The 20167-nt window shown below is 33.2% G+C and overlaps 1 protein-coding gene across 1 annotated transcript in view; it reads right to left on the reverse strand.

The window, feature by feature from the left end:
• Positions 1–839: 839 nt before the first annotated feature.
• The window catches only part of LOC144963381 (dystonin-like), a 281117-nt gene continuing 261789 nt past the window's right edge, over positions 840–20167 (reverse strand). Inside the window, exons 91-95 of the mRNA XM_078897353.1 lie at positions 19380–19497; positions 13520–13660; positions 9488–9648; positions 8770–8938; positions 840–3895 (exon numbers count right to left, since the gene is read on the reverse strand). Coding sequence (XP_078753479.1) covers positions 3639–3895; positions 8770–8938; positions 9488–9648; positions 13520–13660; positions 19380–19497 — 846 coding nt within the window. The 3' untranslated portion in view covers positions 840–3638. The remainder of the gene's footprint in view (positions 3896–8769; positions 8939–9487; positions 9649–13519; positions 13661–19379; positions 19498–20167) is intronic.

The raw sequence follows: 20167 nt of genomic DNA on the forward strand, positions 1-20167 counted from the left end.
TTAGAGTCCAAATCTGGACAGCACAAAGTTGAGTCCTTGGAAAAAGCTATTTATTCACATTATCTCACCGCACTGAGATATATAATGAGTGCCTGGTGGTAACTACATTTGATCTATCTGAAAAAAAAAAACCCCAATAACACCTTGCAGGCGCCATGTCTCTTCCTGTACTATGTTATGTGTTGTTGTTGGCTTGGGGAACTCGTATAAAGTGTTTTAAGTGGAAATGAAATTCACTCAGTAAATTCGCTGCAGTAATTTTCTATCTCGCATGACTTGAAAGAAAGATATAATTACCACAAAACAAAATATTCTGTAGATCTGTCCAAATCCACGGAGACAAAGTTTCTCCTTATTGGCCCGTTTGATGTCACTCCAAATGAGTTTGTTTAAATTTTAAAAAGTATGAATATGTTTCAATGGTTTTACGGCGCTTTCAACACATTTAGGTCATATCAGCACCAGTAAGAAGAAAGAAAATGGGATAGTAGAAAGTTCTTCCTGACACAAGCACAGGTCCCCAATAAGAGGAACACACTCAAATCTTTACAAATCATATATAGGTAAAACAAAAATATTACAATGCATAACAGAGAGATGATTTACGAGTAAAATAATATAATCTCTCAAAACTATACATTTGACTGTTTCCCTCCCAACTAGGGTATCCGGCCATGCCAGGACAAAACCAAGTAATTTCATTCCAAGACAAAGACAGAAAGCATGTTGGAAAACAGACATAGGGGGATAGAAGATACAGTAAGTGCCTCCCTGTACACTGTGGGTGGTCAGTAACCCCGCCCAGAAAGCATGAATAAAATGCACTCAAAATCGCAAAAGAGATTCACATACTTGTATTTATTTATCAATGCCATACAATCGCTAACAACCAACCACCAAAAGTTATTGCCTGAGCTATTATAAACAGAAATTGCTGTCTTCGCTAGTGTTGATTGCCTGCGCCTAAATTAATCAGTAGCACAATTTAGACAAGAACCCGTAAAAAGCATTAAGACTTTAAGAAAATAACAGTGACAGAGCAAGAATGGAATTCAGTATTATTATGCTTGGCACTTCAATAATATTTTTACAGACAGATACATCTAAAGAAACTGATGTGGAAGCCATTATATCAACTTTACAAAAACATTTCCAAGAATTTCATATCACTCGAATACCATAGGGAAATCCGAATGCTGACATTTCTAGAAAAGATAAGATTGCAATGAAAAGAAAATTATTCTTAGTTACTGAAATCTTAAAAAAACTGTAGGAATGAGTGAGTGCCTTTTGTAGAATGGAAGTGATAAGATTGTTATTACTGAGACCAAGCCTTTACCTCCCACAACTGGAATTTAAATTATATTCTAACTTCTAGTTTGATTAAACTTGGTTTACTTTTCACCTAATATTTGTATATATTTGTGTTTAATAAATAAAACGTATGAATATCTCTGTCCACAGGCTCATTGCAAAGCAGCATGATGAATTCAAAATGTAAATAAAAAGGGTAATAATTGAATGTTTAAGTGGGTGAAATATAATTTATGGTATGTAATATCCACAATGCCTTGGCGTGATACAATTCAATGGATACTATACAGGCCTATGGCTGTGATACGTGAATACACTAGTGCTTAACTCTATATAATATATTCAAATATTCAGATTTAATGTTTGCCTAGAATAGAGATGTCATAATTCCCTCCAAACTGTGATTTAAAGTCATTTAAAACCGTCCAGAAAAGAATTTCATTAACAAAACAGAGAAATTAATAAACTGCTAGTTAATAAAATGTAATTATTGTGCACGTATAAAGCATTCTTATACAAATTCATGATAGAAAAAAAATTGCTTCATAACGAATTTTAAAAACCCAAACACAAACCCCAAAACACATTCACACGTCACATTAACTCATTCTTGTAAATATCACAAAACTCTCCATGCTTCTTCCATCTTTCATCAAAATAGGAAAAATATATCACTCCAGTAGGAAAATATACCCAGATTTCAATTACAATAAAACAACCGATTTTGCGCTTTTCCCCCAAAAAGACACAATATCCAATTGTTCATCTGTTGCAGGAAATCTAACACTGTATAAAAAATGTAAATTACAGTAATATACATAACAAAATAACATGAATAATTGTAAAAGTAATAAAACTACAATCCAACGGGTGTCTATAATTTCTAATTATTATTATTTTTTTTTTGTATCAAAAATAAAACACGACGAATTAGAAAATGGATAGAGAAAATAGAAAATAAAAAAATTTAAAAAACCAACAAAAAAAATAAAAAACACAACAAAAAAATGTAATCAAAAGCTCAAAAAAAAACAAACAAAAACCAAACAAAACAAACAAACAATAATCATTTTAATCAAAAACTCGTTAGAGCTCAAGACAGCTGTCATTATATATTGATTTCATCTTTGAGAAAAAAAAAACACAAATTACCTATTAAAACAAAGTGTTTGTATTATCAAAGTTGAATATTATAGTATATTGATATGGCATTGGAATCATGATACAAACAGAAAAGAAAAACAATATAAATTATTCAACAAAGTTTGGAAATAAATATTATTTTAAAAAACCCACAAAGAAATGCTGAATGGTAGCACACATTTTTCTCATAAAATCCCAACGAAAAAATTTACAAACTCCAAACAAAACAAATAAGTAAAAAAAATTATATCGGATAACAAGTTTATATGAAATATGGGACATGAAATTATTAATTTCAAATCACTTGAATTACATAACTTTTTTAAAAATCTACAAAAAAACAAAACAAAAAACAACAAAAAAAACAAAACAAGCTATTTATAAATATGAGTTATTTTTACAATGTAAAAGGAACAAAAACAAAAAAAATCCCTAAGAACAACAGACAAAAATCAAAAACAAGAGACAGTCTTAAGCTAGAGACAAATTTCCTTTCTCTGTTGTGAGAAATAGGATTTACACTCTGAAGAATGGAAGAAAAATATTTGCAGAATTAATCCTTTGCAATATGATATCATTTCATTTCATTGCTTCTTTCATAATGGTAACCCACACTCAGACATCAATAAATTATACATTTAGCGTATGATACAAATTTTGGTCCATTACTTTTCCATTTTAAAAATATAGCGATCATTTACAGGGACAAAACATTTACAAGAACAACACGCTTTAAATCCGATAGAAGTTATGAATCATGAGGATAAACTAAAGTTTATATATATATTTTTTTTTTAAAACTCAAAAAAAAAAAAAAAAAAAAAAAAAACAAAAAACAAAAAAAACAACTACAAAATTTAAAGGAAGAGGTCCAAGCTGAGTAAAAAATACTATCCAAAGCTCATTGATGCATATATAGTAATATGATGAAATATATGTATATATCATGAATGAAATGACCGGGCCTAACCCTTATAATTATAACAACAACCCATGAAAGACTTTGATACGTTATCTTGAATTCAGGAACAAAATATGAGGAAGATGTCAGTGAGTGTTCAGCACAAACGTGAAAACAATAAAGAGTAAAGTGCTCAAACACTTCGATGAGAGCTTTCTTTCTTTCTTTCTTTTTTTTTTTTTACATTTTACAAACAAACAAATGGTAAAGTTCAACGGTGTTATTTCCTCTTTGTAGGAGATATTTTAGGTATCCTAGAGATTTTAGTGGTCGTGACAGTTGGTAACGTGACGTTTTTAGTCTGGATTGTATGAGTTTGATATGTCAATGTTGTGTTGCTACGACCACCAGCGCTCTTGGTTTCTCTTTGTACAGTGGTGTAGACTTCTGGTTCGTCAGATGCTTCGCTGCCAGCACGACTTGTTGGCCGACTTCCATTTCCCATACTGGCACGACTTGAGCTCCGACTTGTTGTGGCTGAAGAAGTAAGAATGGATGGGGAAATTTAACTATTTAATGCTTTACAGGCAGGGTTCAATTTATTATACAAATCTAACATCATATAATCATACTTTTTTTTGCTAAGTGCGGCTATGTGGTCTAGTGGTATGACACTCGCTTTCGGATCAGAAGGTCCTGGGATCAAGCCTCACGCTCGGCGCATAGTTGAATCCTTGGAAAAGGCTCTTTACTCACATTCTCTCACAGTACTCAGGTGTAAAATGAGTACCTGGCCGTTAACAGCGTTGTCTTTGTTCGAAAAATTGTAATATCGCCTAACAGGCAGGCGTCATGTCCCGTCCTACATGTTAAATGTTGCTGTTGACCGGGACCCCTTGTAAAGCGCTTTGAGCACATTTAGTGGATATTGCACTCTATAAAGCTCAATTTTAAAAAACATTTTTTTAAAAAGTGAGAAGCAACAATTAAATGTTTCAATAAAAAAAGCCACCAGGCCTATGGTGTTCCGGGTCTATCCCTGTTTTCGTAGTGTATGATGGAAGGTAAAAATTGCTTATTATACTCTGAACTGAATGTTAGACTACGACGGTACCTGCTGCCTTCTCTAATATGTGATCCCAGTGTCAATGCAGCATTATTCAGGGTAACTAAACGTAGAAAATTGGATTCAAGGTCAAAATCAGCAAAATCATGAAATTTGAGGGTTTTTCTTACTGTTGTTCTCATGAAAAGTTTTAAAGTGGCTCAAATTTTCTATTTTTTCTATTTCAGTGTCGGATTTATCTAATCATAAAACCAGTCAATGAATCAATGAATCAATGAACGATTCACATCCCAGTTTGCAAAACATTTTCGAGTAAATTGTATTTGCCATAAATTTGGCATTGACGTTATCAAATATATAACATCCCTTGTGATGAATAAAAAAAACTATTCACAGATCTTTCTGGTGATAAGAAACAATCAAATATATCTTTCATTATGTGAATTGATGTTGTTGATTATAATAATATATTCCACTCATACATGTTGTGAGCTTGATTTGAGCTAGAATTGGACTATAGAATAGTCGACTGAAGTCAGTGCATGTTTCATAACATGAAAAAGAAAGCTATTGCCTAATTACATACCGATACGATCAGAGCATAATAACACGCCTCATTAAAGGTATGGGAGGCTGGAAGGAACCTTAACACAAGAGATATTGAAAGCAAAGCTTAGAAGTCCGAATTGCTTTCACAGCCAGGCTAATATTGGGGGAATGCGAAGACATTATCAATGTTATCAAAGTCAATGATGACAGGAATCTTTTCGTGCATTTTTAATTGTAATATGAATGGAAGCTCGGGCATGAAATTAAAAAGTCAGAATTTTGTTGAATCTTTGTCTTAATAAATACATTTGATGTGGTTTTAGTTTTACATGCATGAAGGAGAAAAGCAATTTCGAGTTAGGGGGTATTATGAGTGAGCTTTCTAGAAAAGCATTATAAGTAAAAATCTAGAGTGAAATGCGAATCTGGGGGATTGTTCTTTGTTTTTAAGGTTTGACAGCATTTGTTTCTGACACTATTAGGCAATTTCGGTGTCTATACTGGGGGTATATTGTGTACTTTGTAAAGGGGGTGGGATGGAGTGTGACTGGAAATAATGTGAAGTGTTGGTATTCTTAATAATAATTAAAAAAATTACACCCATTCGCAACGGCACCATTAGATCCCGTCGCCTAGGCATTCCATGAAGGAATATATAGATAACCCAAACAAGATGTCTGGTGTCCACAGGAATCATCCATGTTGACCAAGTGAGCAAATTGGGGGTTAATAATCTTGCCCAAGTAAAAAAAATGAAAGTGCCTGATGGGGGGCTCGAACCTGGGATCTTCCAGTTCGCAGTACAATAATGCCTTAACCACTCAGCCACTTTTCCCCCTCATAATAATAATCAGGACTTAAATTCTGTATGCAAAATATGAAACTTGCAAATTCAGAGACCATTTAAGCAGTGGATGTTTGGGGGGTGGGGGGGGGGGGGGGAATCTGGCAGAAAAAAATATCACAGACAACAGGAGTGCTGTATGGTATGACAAGGAAGAGCAAATCCATTAAGAAGCTTTTAGTGAGACCTAAAAAAGAAGTAAAGAATAGTAAGTTGTAGTTCTTTAGAACCATATGCCCTGTGGAATCTTGAGTTTACTCTGGTTTCTGTCCCATTAAAAAATAGGAAACTATTGCTTACTACCCTTAAGATAGGATGTTAATCTATTGCGAAGTACTTTCCACCAGATCTGACAGACACAGCCACCCAATTGTCATTGCAGGGAGGTCAGTTGGTCAATATCAACTGCAATTGGGATTGAAACCAAACCCTTTGCTCGAAGCTATCGGGACCTCTATTTAAAGATAACAGTAAGGAGGAAAACATGGCATGACTGGGCAACCCTAACACCCAACCCCTAACACTAACCCTTTACTGATACGTACAACATATAATTGTAAAAATTGATTTAACTCTCTCCTTACCAGCCATTTTCAGGATTTTCCCCAAAACTTCACACCCAACTAATACAAAAATATATTTTTTATCACTCAAACACAAAGGCAATAAAGTTCTTGCGATACAGAATTTCTTTTGAAAAACATTATTTACAATACACACTGTTCATTTTCTTTAAATTTGATGATGTACAAAAGAAATTTAAATAAGAAAAATGTTGGTTGTATCGTAATGAATGTGACGATTTTCCAATGCGTGGTAAGGAGAGGGTTAGCTCACTCAACCCTAACACCGACCCTATCCGTAGTTGATCAGGGTTACTTTTACCCCATGCCAATTTATTACATTTTTCTGAGACAAATTATAGGCGTAGTATCAAAGCTAATATTTTTAGTTTTTCCATGTTAATGGTAGTTGAAGAAAACTATCTATGTACGTGCTCATTGTTAATACATTTTTTCCAGTTTTGAAAAGTAGCAAAAATCTCTTGGATTAGGATTGAGTGAGTTAAAAAAAAATCATAAAAAATCTCAATACTATGTGGACCTAAGAAACAAGAAATAAACAGGAAGAAACTAAAGGACATTTAGCAAGCAATAAGCTGCCAGATATTTATTTCCATGACCATCTTAATAGTCTTTTCTGAAAAAGAATTTGAGGGGTATTATGCCTTGTCTTTTTATTTATTGCACAGGCTTAAATGAGATTTTTAATTTTTAAAAGTTGATCATTTCGACAAATTTGCCTTGTTGATTCTTGGCAAATTTGATAGAAAATTAATACACGAGATTAAAGCAGTGGTAAGGGATCAAATTCGAATGTTTGCATCCAAGTGTGGCTCATTGCACGGGAGAAGCATCTCACCTCTGATTATTTCAAATGCTCTGTAAAAGATCAATACCTCCATAGGTCTTTGTATCCAAGATATAAGAAATATTACTAGCTACTAATGTTTGCAGAGACGATATGGCAATAATGAGTGAAACAAAAGAAACTTATAGGAGGCAAGGTTAGATTTTAAAAAAAATTGTGAGAGTATTGTATGAAACGGGGAATTAAGGTCATTACAATTAAAAGAACATCAAATAAAGGATGTAGAATTGGGATAGAAAATATATAGTTCTATTTGATTATGTAAAGGAGAGAACAAAAGGATAGGTAGTTTTGACGAATAGGTGTTGAAGTAGCGACTTCAATTTCTTAAGGTACCCTGTTTTAGAGTGAACGAGAAGCAAATCATGGTTAAGCAGAGATACAAAGATCAATCTTGGGTGGAAAAATTCTTTATTTCGTTGAAAAAATATGGAGGAAAAAAATGGTGCTCAGACATACGTCTTTATGTCGTGCATCTATATGGTCTTGTGGTATGACACTTGCTTTCGGATCAGAAGGTCCTGGGTTCGAGCCTCGCTGCGCATATTTGAGTCCTTGGAAAAGGCTCTTTACTCACATTGTCTCACTGTACTCAGGTGTAAAATGAGTACCTGGCCAATAACAAAGTTGTCTCTATCAGGAAAAAATGTAATATCACCTAACAGGCGTCATACCTCATTCTACATGTTACGGGTTGCTGTGGTCAGGGACCCTTTGTAAAGCGCATTGAGCCCATTTAGTGGATATTGCGCTATATTAAGCTTTATTTAATTATTTATTTATTTATTTTTTAAAAATTGTTTTATTGCTCTACTGTAATTATTATTCTAGTAGTAATTAAGGTTTTCTATCATCAAACCAGAAATTTTATCATGATTTCAAATAAACTATTTAATCCTACGGTTTTATCCACACTGATTTCTGTAGTAAAAATCCATATGGTCACTGAAAATTCTCATTGAATTTTCCTGAAATCAATTTTATTTGTCAGTCACAACAGGAATCGGACATTTTTGTTTTAATAAAGAAGAGAGAATAAAGGTAGTCAGTTCTGGGAGCATGTTGATTTCTCACAGATTATATAAGGGACTTAGAATTAGAATTTAATAGGAAAAAAAACATGATTGTGAGAAAGTTGCTAAATTATTTGGGGATTGTTGTATCACTGGAATAGTGAGAGTATCCAAAATGATAAATACATATAGTCCATTTGTGCACATACTTATCTAAACAAACGACCATCTGAGCTCTAGGATTTTGGTCCTTATAGTCTATTTTAAAACAGCGTTTATGTGACATATTTATACAAAAATTGGCAAATTAACATATCAATCATTCACACCTCAGTCAGATGGACAAAATATGTCAAAGACCTTGACAAAGAACCTAATATTCAGCTAACAAATCAAAATGACTGCAACTTTCACTCGTCAAATGAAAAAAAAATTGATCATGCTCAATTCCGCCTCAAAATAGAATGTAAAACGAGATAAGACTACAAAGATTCACGTTTATCCTTACCGGCAGGACTGGCCAGATTCCTGGGACTGCGTAAGTCGTGGGTATATCGATGTTTGGTAATTTTGGTTCCATCGGGTTGGGTGTGAGACATAATTTCATGGACCTCTCCATCTGGAGTGGTCCTTGTTTTCTGTTTCCAGGGACTACCATGCAGTGTCTTTTCTCTAATCTGAGAGGAGGTAAAAGAAAATTTGCTATTAAGTTTATTTGTAGGAGTTATATGATGCATGAAAGACTTTTACTTTTAGGTTCAACAGCTAAGACAGTCCCGATAGTTCAGTTGGTAGAGCACTCGCATTACATGCAAAGGGACCAAGATCAACCCCGGGTGATGTCGAGTTTTTTTTCGGACCCTCCTGTCCACCCAGCAGTGATTGGGTAGCTAAGTCTGTTAGATGTGGTGGAAAGTACTTTGCGATAGACTTCTATCCAAAGGGTAGCAAGCAATTGCTATTGTCTGTTTCATGCCATAGAAACTGGGATTAAGTCTAGTTTCATAGGCCTAATGGCTCTGAAGGACTAGATTTTTGGTCCCAACAGTCAAGGAAAGAAAGATGAGGCACAACGTATGCGTACTCTGACAGGGCATTTTATTTCATCACTTTGGCCCGTATATCAACATGTGGGATAAAAGAGACCCTACCTCAGCCCCATCAACGTTCCCACAATGCAAATTCATCAAACACATCAAACCTAGTAAGTTCAGAGACAGACGTACCTTGGTGACAGGCCCCATAGCCGTGCTATTGGATCTTCCTGAATAGGATGAACCGCTAGAACTGCCAGCGGGTGACTTGGAGACGAAACCAGCCATGGATTGGCTGACACCCTGTGCTAGGACGAAATTCTCTCTCAGCTCTGTGTTGGTTCGGCCCTTGGCTGGATGGACAAGAGATGATAAAAAGAACAGGATCCTTTAATAAAACAGCGTATTACTACACACACTTATTACTATAACTGAAATGTAATAAAAATCAAATTTAAGACCAGTCTTTGTGAAGCGTAATACTGATAGCACAGTAAAACAAAACAAAACCTCTTAAAATAGAAATGTTCATTTAAGTCATAAAAGATTTAAAGCCTGAAAAGAAAATTCTGACACGTGAAACATTTCTGTAAAATAAATCACATTATGTGAGTTTGTACTTGTACAAGAATCATATATTACCAATATCATCACTCAATTGACGTGGACTGAAAATCCAACTGAATTACTCTAATATATCAAAAGAGAATAGGTGAACTTTATATATCTAACCTTCCACTAAGACTTTCAATAACGTTTTTTTCTAAACAATGCCGATTTCATTTTTGATAGACATATATAGTTTTTCAAATATAAAAGAATAATCAATTTCAATCTCATTTTCACAACCTGCGATAAGTTAATTGTTATAAGGGTAATAATAATTGGGATGATTTGTTAGTATCCGTTGAAGTTGATGGTCACCATAATTTACATGCATGACAACAATAATCATTAATACCCATGTGTTATTCTTGTGTTGTTATAGGTAATCAGCAAACTTCACCAACGAGTTTAGCAACGGACATTTCTTAATATATCCCATTTAAATCTCTTCCTTTGTCAAAAATAATTTTCTTAAACGAAAAACTGAATTTCATTGAAACTAACCATTGGTTTCATTTTCAATTGATCTTCAATCTCTCAAAAAATATATTCTACTATATTTTCTCCTTCACTAAATTTTAATGTATGAGTAATGAGTAGTATTTTTTATTTTTAGAAAGAAAATGGTTTTACTTGAAGTTGAAGGCGTTCAATACACTTATACAGGATGAAAGTTGCAAATCAAATATCAGTGACAATGTCAATGAGACAGAAAACCTCATATTATCTCTTGTTTGATTGGTGTAGACCATTTCCTAAACTTGTGAGTTGGATAAATTCAAATCATAATAAAATAATAAAATTTCCTGTCAATTTTTTTCTTTCTATCCATATTGACAAAATCAACAGTATCAAACAGAATGAATAAACTATTTCTATGTCTAATCCTATTTCTATTTGTCGAATTATATATTGTATGATAAAACAAACTATACTGTAGTTATCATTGTAATATTATTCATTAATCGCAATGCAACACATTGCATTGCAAAGTTTATACTAACCAACCATAACTGAGGAATAAAGATAGAAATAGTACAGAATCAAGAACGTGCAGTCTTTGAACAAAATAATTCATAAGCATACTAGAAATCACAGATATTTGGTAAACATTGGAAAGTCTCAGCACAACTATTGAAAAAGATAGAAAAAAATCCTTTGTTTTAAATTTATATTGTTATTTTTTACAAATATATATGTAAAGTCAAAAATATTTTTTTAAAACACCTCAAAATAATCAAAGAATGTTTTGTAGAATATATGATCAGTCCTACGAATTAAAAACTGATGCGACACTCTTAGGTCATACATGTGGAAATTCAAATGCATTCTTAAAAACATTAATTCCAGTCTGAGAGTGTTTTCATTTATATTGAGTTATGGTTGTTGGTATTAAAGACGTTTGAAACACTTTCAGGTCATATCATCATCACTAGGACATTTTAAATAATCACATTTATTGGTGAATGACGAGTTACCTAACTTAATCAATAAATGATCTATAAATCCACAACATTTAAATACATCAAATGATAAGGAAACTTTGGACGGAGGTGAAAGGGTAAAGATTTACTTTTGAATTCAAATCAAACACTGAGTGAAATCATAGATTTAATAGGAGTGATTTTGTGTCCTTGACAGAAGGAAATGAGTGAAATAAGTCATTTCTTTTGACTACATTGACGATCCTGTAACCTATTCTGGTTTATACTTGACAAATGGCCTTTTTAAATAATTTTGATCAGAAAATTGTTATCTTAATTATTGACAAATTAAAATGTTCCCCAGCTTGTCAATATATGATTTTAGTAAGATGTTCAGTTTTACCAATTCATAAACATGAGATTTCAAAGTCAAATGTCAAAGACTTTTGGATAAGTTGGGAGTGGAGTCATCTTATTTCATCAATATGTGAACTTCAACATTTCTGGCCAAAATACAATTTGTTTTTTCTTTTCTTCAGAGTCTGGCAATGTTTGGGTCCAGCACTCCAGACTGCGATGGTGAAAAATAAATTTGATTTCTGTGATTGTTCATAACGGGTATACAAAGAGTGTTCAGGATGTCAGAATTTGGTGGCAGGTTTTTGTGGAGAAGATGGTTGAGAAGTCTACAATGAAGATGGTAGTGTGAGATAAATGTCCAAATACATAGACCTCCAATACAAATGAACAAGAATTAATTTATTGATTTTTTTTGGTTTTTGTTCATAGGGGGAGGAAAAAAAAAAAGAATTCCATTGTGGCTACAACAGGAACGATGTATTGTTACATTTCAGCTGGAGGTTCTGATAACTCTGTGCCTGATAAGAAAAGAGAACCATATTGATCCTGGCTGCGGTCATGATTTTTTTCAGGCCCTCGTGCTCATCCACCATGGATTGGGTAGCTAGGTTTGTTGGCTGTTGTAGAAAGTATTTTGCGATAGACTAGTTATCCATTCACAATGTAGCAAGCAATTGCCAGTGTCCATTTAATGCTTCAGATATTAATATAAACCTAAACTCCACAGGCATTAATTATGACTTCAAGGGCAACTTTTCATATTTTAGCGATACGATGCTGACATTATTTGTTTACCCTGATACAAATGTTCTTGTTCTCTTCTTCATTTCTAACAGTTATAAATATATTTTGCTATACAATGAATAAGTCTCTATATAAATCTATGAAGGAGATGGCATAACTAAATATAAAAAAAGAACAAGAAGGATAAAACATAAAACGACAACCAAAGAAATATAAGCAAACACCGATATCAAATGTCATATCAACTACCATTACAAATAAAGTTTTAGCAACACATTGTAAAGCATTCACTTAAAACAATAGAAAATAAACATAAATAAAACCAACAGTACAGCTGCATATCAAATCATAAAATAAGCAATCCATTGTTTTAGACACTTGAGCAAGCATACCAGATATTAAAAAAAAGTATATGAAAACAAAATAAAATCATAAAATTAACAGGACATGAAATAAAGGACTGCAGATTTTCTTTTCGTCTTTCAGTCACATTCATCAAGCTAGAGATAAATTTCTTGACTGCATCACAAGCATAGACATGAAAATAAACACCAGTTAGAATTTAAAAAAAAATAAAAACAAACAGTCAAAATGAAGTGAATGAAAACAGATTGGGTTGCAGGATCAAATTTGGTTTTCCACGACAAGGGCAGGAAAGTGCATTCCAACCAAACTAAAAGAAGAAAAATTTGGGGAGAAAAAAAATGGGTGATTGACGACATCTAAACACCTATTAACCCTTTAATGGCAAGAATTATCTCTTTTTTTTTCTTTCGAAATAATAAAAACTAATCATTTTCATCAAGACAGCAGTAACTGTAAAGAAATTCTGGCTTCAATGAAACCTCAGTCATTGCATCACAGTTATTCAGACCCGACTACTGGAGAATTTTAGAATTCGTAATTTTTAGGAGATAAAAATTGTAGTCACTACGAATTTTTCGTAATACTGAGCAGGTCTGGTTAGATCTCTCTTGGTGAAAACGGTAAACCATAATATCAGGTATAAAATCTACCTCCGCCTTTAAAGGGTTAAACAAATGAGGAAAAGAAAAGACTATGATGACATCCCACTGAAATGTGAACACACCACTTCCGTCCTCGGAACCTTCTGAAGTCTGTTGCTGTTGTTGCTGCTGCTGCTCCAGTTGCTGTTGTTGAAGTTGTCTTTGTTGCTGCTGCTCTAGGTAGCGTCGCTTTAGACGGAATTGTTTCCGTCTCCACAGGCCAACTTAGTATAGAAAAACAGACAACAGCCCATGAAGATGATGTTATAGTCAAAGAGGTACCGTTAGAATCAAAAGGATGTGGAAATGATGAAATAATTATATTAATTCGTAAAGGAAATCAAATTGCGTGATGGGAGCGGGATGGACAGGGTATATATATCAAGGCTGAAAAAGAATAATTATTATCATTATTCTATCTATTTCTATGTATTCCAATATTTTTACTCAATGAGTGAGAAAAATCACATCATCTCACTGACCAGTTATTTGGATTTCAGTTTATTGTATTAACTTATACAAATAGAGAATTACAAATGAAACACTTTTGTAAATGTGCTATGTGAGGAAACAAAACGTTTGGTCTTGTTTAAAACAAAATCAAAATGAATAATACAGATACCAAATGATTTTTGAGACATATATCCACAATAATATGTTATTGATAATATATTACATTATCTATATGAACAGAAAATTTAATACAAAACATATTGCATTTTTGTAAAGTTCATAATGGGAGAAGATGTATGTAGTAAAAAGAGGATATTATAATTTAAACATGAAACTGTGTATGAGAGATATGATTGTGTCATTGGTTGAAACAGAGATATACATATGAGGAAAATAAATCACTTTTCAAAAATAAACAGAAACGATTTCCTTACAAATGAATGGAAAAGAATGAGAGATTATGGGGTGAATGAGTGGAAAGAGTTATCATAATTGTGTGGTGACCTTTCACCTTATTTCACAACTGACAAATTGCCACTATTTTGAGGACAATAAAGACACATCATTATTATTATTATTATCATTATTATTATTATTATTATTTATTATTATTATTATTATTATTATTATTATTATTATTATTATTATTATTATTATTATTATTATTATTATTATTTTTATTATTATTATTATATAAAATTGGAAAAGACTGTTCAATGGAAAATTGTATATAAATCAAATGTTTAGAAAAGATTCCAATATCAATCTTTGTTTGTTTCGAATTATAATATCATATATTAGGAATGATGTTAAGGGAAAATGGATATTTCGAAAACAATATAGAGATTAAGAGAAGTTATTTAAACAATATAATTATAATAACAGAAAAAAAAACCTAGGTCGACTGTAAAATACAATGACTGGCACCCACCATTGTTTTTACTTTACCAAATAATCTGCCCAAGTGATCTTTTATTTAAAAAAAAAAAACGAAATTGGAAAACAGAAACAAAAACAAAACGACCCACAAAATCATATTTTAAAACTTTGAAAATGTTGGAGTATAAGGAGTATTGTAAAACTTATCATTGGGTATATTTGGGTTTCTGTAGAATGATCTGGAGTGCGTTGTCACGACTTGCTAATTATTTTAGTTGGTGGAGGAGTTGGATATACACTGACAAAACACCCTTTTAAAAATTTTGTCTCGAAAACTTTTGTATTATATATATAAATATATTGATAGAATTTTACAACCTATTCAGACAAAGTGTGGATCGGGCACTTGTATCAATAATGATGAAAAAAAATAGGAAAAAGTCACGGGGTCAGTGCCAAACTCAGGATCCAATTGACATGACACCCTCTGCTTGGCCGAGAGAGAGAGAGAGAGAGAGAGAGAGAGAGAGAGAGAGAGAGAGAGAGAGAGAGAGAGAGAGAGAGAGAGAGAGAGAGAGACGACAGTGAGCGGTCGCCTAGCCGAGAGAGAGAGAGAGAGAGAGAGAGAGAGAGAGAGAGAGAGAGAGAGAGAGAGAGAGAGAGAGAGAGAGAGAGAGAGAGAGAACAGTAAGCGGTCGCATAACCGACTGAGCTATCCAGCCTGTACACATGCTCACCCCGTGACTTTTTATTCTCTGTTTTTATCTTCTCCATATCCTTTTTTTCTCAATACAACCTATTACGATCTCCATTTAGTCAAGAAAAATAATCTGAACCCTTAGCCATCAAAGAAGTTTTGGGTTTATGATTTTTTTTTTGGACAAGTTAAGAGTAATCTCAATAGGATTCAATATTCATAACGTCACTTCCTTCCTAATGATGCACGGTAACTTAGTAACACTGGCTCTAAACTATCGGAACAATGGCGGACGCCCGTAAGAAATATTTCTCCGGCAAGCATAAAAACGTTTCCAGAGGGAAAAAAACATAAATTTGATCATGTTTTGACTTTTACACATTCTGATCAAAAGGCATATGAAAAGCGAATGAAAAGTTCTAGCCAGCATGAAGAATAAAAAGTAATGATTTTCTTTGTTTAGAACCAAGATGGCCACCGTTGCCGGGCTGCGTGACATCAGACTACTGAATCCAATTTATCGATAAATGAGGTCAATGTTTTCTAACCAAACTGAAAGAAAGTGTTTTGTCAATGAAATGTATTTGCCGTACAACTTCATGTGTTAAATATCGTATCAACTTCATGTGTTAAATATCGTATCAACTTCATGTGTTAAATATCGTATCAACTTCATGTGTTAAATATCGTATCAACTTCATGTGTTAAATATCGTATCAACTTCATGTGTTAAATATCGTATCAACTTCATGTGTTAAATATCGTATCAACTTCATGTGTTAAATATCGTATCAACTTCATGTGTTAAATATCGTATCAACTTCATGTGTTAAATATCGTATCAACTTCATGTGTTAAATATCGTATCAACTTCATGTGTTAAATATCGTATCAACTTCATGTGTTAAATATCGTATCAACTTCATGTGTTAAATATCGTATCAACTTCATGTGTTAAATATCGTATCAACTTCATGTGTTAAATATCGTATTAACTTCATGTGTTAAATATCGTATTAGAATTTTACAGGATGGAAGAGAATTGGATTATAGCAAGAATAGTCTGGCGTGAGAAGATGAAAAGAAAGGGGTGGATGAGGGAGATTATTTCATGAATGTTGCATGCTATTATTGTAGTCTTTAGAGAAAGTGACACAGAGCATCAGTCTGGTACAACATTAGGCTATACTACATGTTGAAGTGTATTTATGAGTAAAGGCTGAACGATCCAATTGAAATTTAATCAAAATACTTCAATAAAGGAGAATTGGTGTCATTTTGAGCTGTGCGACTTCTAGTTTTTGCAGTATGACACTTGGCTCCTGATCTGAGTGCTCTTAAAGCGATTTGAGAGCATATTTAGTAGATATTGCGTTATATAAATGCTCACATTTTTTTAAGGTTAAAAAAAAAATTTTCATTGTAATTTTAATTATTTTTTTTTACATAAAATTTAAATTTCAGCATCCGATTCACCTTTACATAAGACCAGATTGATGAAGTGGGTCACTATTACTGACAGTATTATCCGGTATGTATTAAATATATAATGTGAGATCTAGTCAATGTATGTATGGATGTATGTATGAGCCATTATTGTGCTGTACTCACAACTGAGAGGCGAATAGAGTAGCCTTGCTAATTCAAATTCTGAATGGTATAAACAGTTGAAACTTTGAAAAAAGTGTCCACTTATTGGTAACCATAATTTCCTTACAACTCTCGGAGATGCTTACAAACTCATTCCATGAATTGTAATTTTTAAATTTTTGTCATTTCCCATCAATCAAAGAACTCAAAAGGGTGAAAATAAAAAAAGTAAACACAAACAAAAATTAATGCGTATGTCCTAATCACGATTGAAATCAAACAAAATGCTTCATAATACAAATAACACCGTACCCAAGCTAAAATAAGTTATATTATTCATGTTAAACCTCTGAAGGTGGAAATGAATTTATCTGGTTTGATCAAAACATTTTCATCAAGACAGCAATAACAGCACAGCCACTATGCAGTTATTGCTCCTTGGTCAAAACGATAAAATGCCAAACCATGGTTCAGTGAGTTAAAAGCCACCTGTAAAGGTTTAACTAAACTTTAGGGTAAATAAAAAGGGGGAATTCTCAATTTTTTCAATGCGATAATTTTTTTTCTTGCCCCAATTTTCCTGAAAATCAATCTTAGTCAAACAGTCACTTCTGCGCTGCCACTTTTCTGTCATGCGTTTTTGAATTCTTTACAATATTTCTACCCTCTTCATAATAGTCATTTGTCCAAATATGGCCACTGTTACTATTCTTTGTTAAATTTTTAGTGAGGTAATGACAAAATATGAGTTTTATGTCGTATGTGATTAAAACAAAGACATGAAATTATTTAAGATAACGATGAAAAGAGGAGCAAAACAATTTGATTTCCTCAGCTTTCGTGGTTTGAATAATGTAAATGGTGCTGCTCGAAGCTTGAAGAAATAAATAACAATGTGAAATTGAAAGTAAGCTTTACCACCATTATGTATACTCTTTATATTGTTGTCTGAAAAGTATTTGAGCTTGCTAAGTCTTCTGTTCTTTTTTTTTGAAGTTTGCTATAATCATTATTGTTGAATACACTGATACAACATAAAAAGACCCAACCTTTTGGCAATGCCTTGAGTGATTGTTTTAACCAGGTTTGACTGTATTACTATATGAATAGAAGGGAAATCACTGACATTCTAATTTTATCTAAATTTGAAAAAAAACAAAATAATGAATGCAATCCAGGGAAATCCCACGTTAGAGGGAGACAAAATGAGAGTCATTACCAGCAGCTTCAACAAAGTCATTTTCTGTTTAGTTATCATGGCACGAGGAGAAATACAGAATACAAAGATTAAGTAACGCTCAAATTAAAGAAATCAAGGAGCAGGCACCAGTATAATGTAAAGATCTGAACAAGTGTGTATGAAAAGGTGCCAGACAAAGCAAGAAAGAAAAATAGAAGAAAAAAAAACATCCCAAAAAATCAGTCTACCTCGACAAAGACTGATTTTTTGGGATGGTTTTTTTCTTCTATTTTTCTTTCTTGCTTTGTCTGGAACAATTCATACACACTTGTTCAGATCTAAAGTAACGCTGTGTGCAAATTGTTATAATAACAATAACAAAGAAAATGTAATTGCATAAGCATCGTTGTTCTCTGTGTCTGAAATAAAAATGTTGAGGACAAAAACATAACAAAACAAAACAAAACAAAACAAAGTCTGAAGAGTAGAAAAAGTTTGAGATCAGTCACTCCGATGGACAAAGAGATGGATGGAGTAAAAGTGTTGGAACACGGCTCTGTTAACTATTAAAATTAAGAGAGATATTTTTAAAAACAAACAACAACAACAAAAAACAAACAAAAATAACAAACTTCTTCTTCTTCTTTCAGCTTATCCCGCAGTTTGCAGGGTTGCCATAATGAATGCCACATCTCCATTCATCTCGGTTCAGCGCATCGTCTTCGTCCAGGCCCAGTTCTTTCATATCATCCTTTACCTTATCCCACCAAAATAACAAACTAACAAACAAAAGTTGAAGAAAAACCAAAAAATAACGAAAAAAAACCAAACAACACAGTTGATATCAAATTAACAATGACAATGAGAGACCTAAGGAGATTTTCAAATGTGAATTAAAATACAAACACATGTACATACACACACACACACACACACACCCACACACATACATCTTCTGAATATCATTCACGAATACAACAATTAATCAAATATTGCAGTTGCAACCAATTCAAATCATAAATCACTTCTTTCTTGATCATCCAAAGAATAAAACTGGCTGTGAAGATAATAAAATCAGAAAACCTGATTTGTTAGTGAAGAAAAATAGGAAATAAAAGGAAGATAAAAGGGTGACTATTCTCACCTCTGCAGGGATCATTCTTGACCAAGAACTCATCCAGAGCTACCCATCCACCGCCTACTCTCACCATGACCGTACTGCGAAGGATTCGAACTAGACGCAACTTCTGGGACTCTCCAAACTAAAGAGGTGAGAAAAGGAGAAAATTCATTAATAACCCAGATTACAAGCAAATAAAAAGCAAAACAAAAACCACATTTACAAAAAGCATTTCAATGGTTTTACTATGATAAATGGCACTGCCAATGGCAGTCAAAATACCGTAATGTTTCTTTCTCCTTGTGGATCTGAATCTGAATGTCACTTGAAGTTGACTCAATTCTGAGTATTTGTATTCGGGGGCAGAGAGAGTTGTTGAATGTGACAGTCATTGTTGGTGTTTAGGTTGAAGAATTTTGATAATCTTCGTTTGAATGTTTCTAAATCTGTTAGTCGTGTTCACACATGAAGAGCGTTCCAGTCTTTGATAGTTCAGGGTGCAAATGAATATTTGAAGATGTTAGAGTTTGTAGATTGGTGTTTTAGTATTTTTGAGTGGGTTTTTCTTTGAATGCGCGAATGTCGTTGTAATGTCTAGTTGTTCTGGTGAGATGGCCTTCATTTTGTTTGTAAGTTTGAACATGAGAATTACTTGATGTTCTTTCCGTCTGTCTTGTAAGGGAGTCCATCCAAGCTGTGTGATCATGGACTGTATGAAACCAAAAAAGTTGCAGGCTAGGTGCCCTGTCTTTAGTAATAATAACCAATACAATATCCACCAGCTCGATGGATATTCATTCACACTTGGGTTG

This window comes from Berghia stephanieae, chromosome 1 (assembly GCF_034508935.2).
Source record: "Berghia stephanieae isolate SIO BIC M18660-M18661 chromosome 1, UCSD_Bste_1.3, whole genome shotgun sequence".
NCBI lineage: Eukaryota > Metazoa > Mollusca > Gastropoda > Nudibranchia > Aeolidiidae > Berghia > Berghia stephanieae.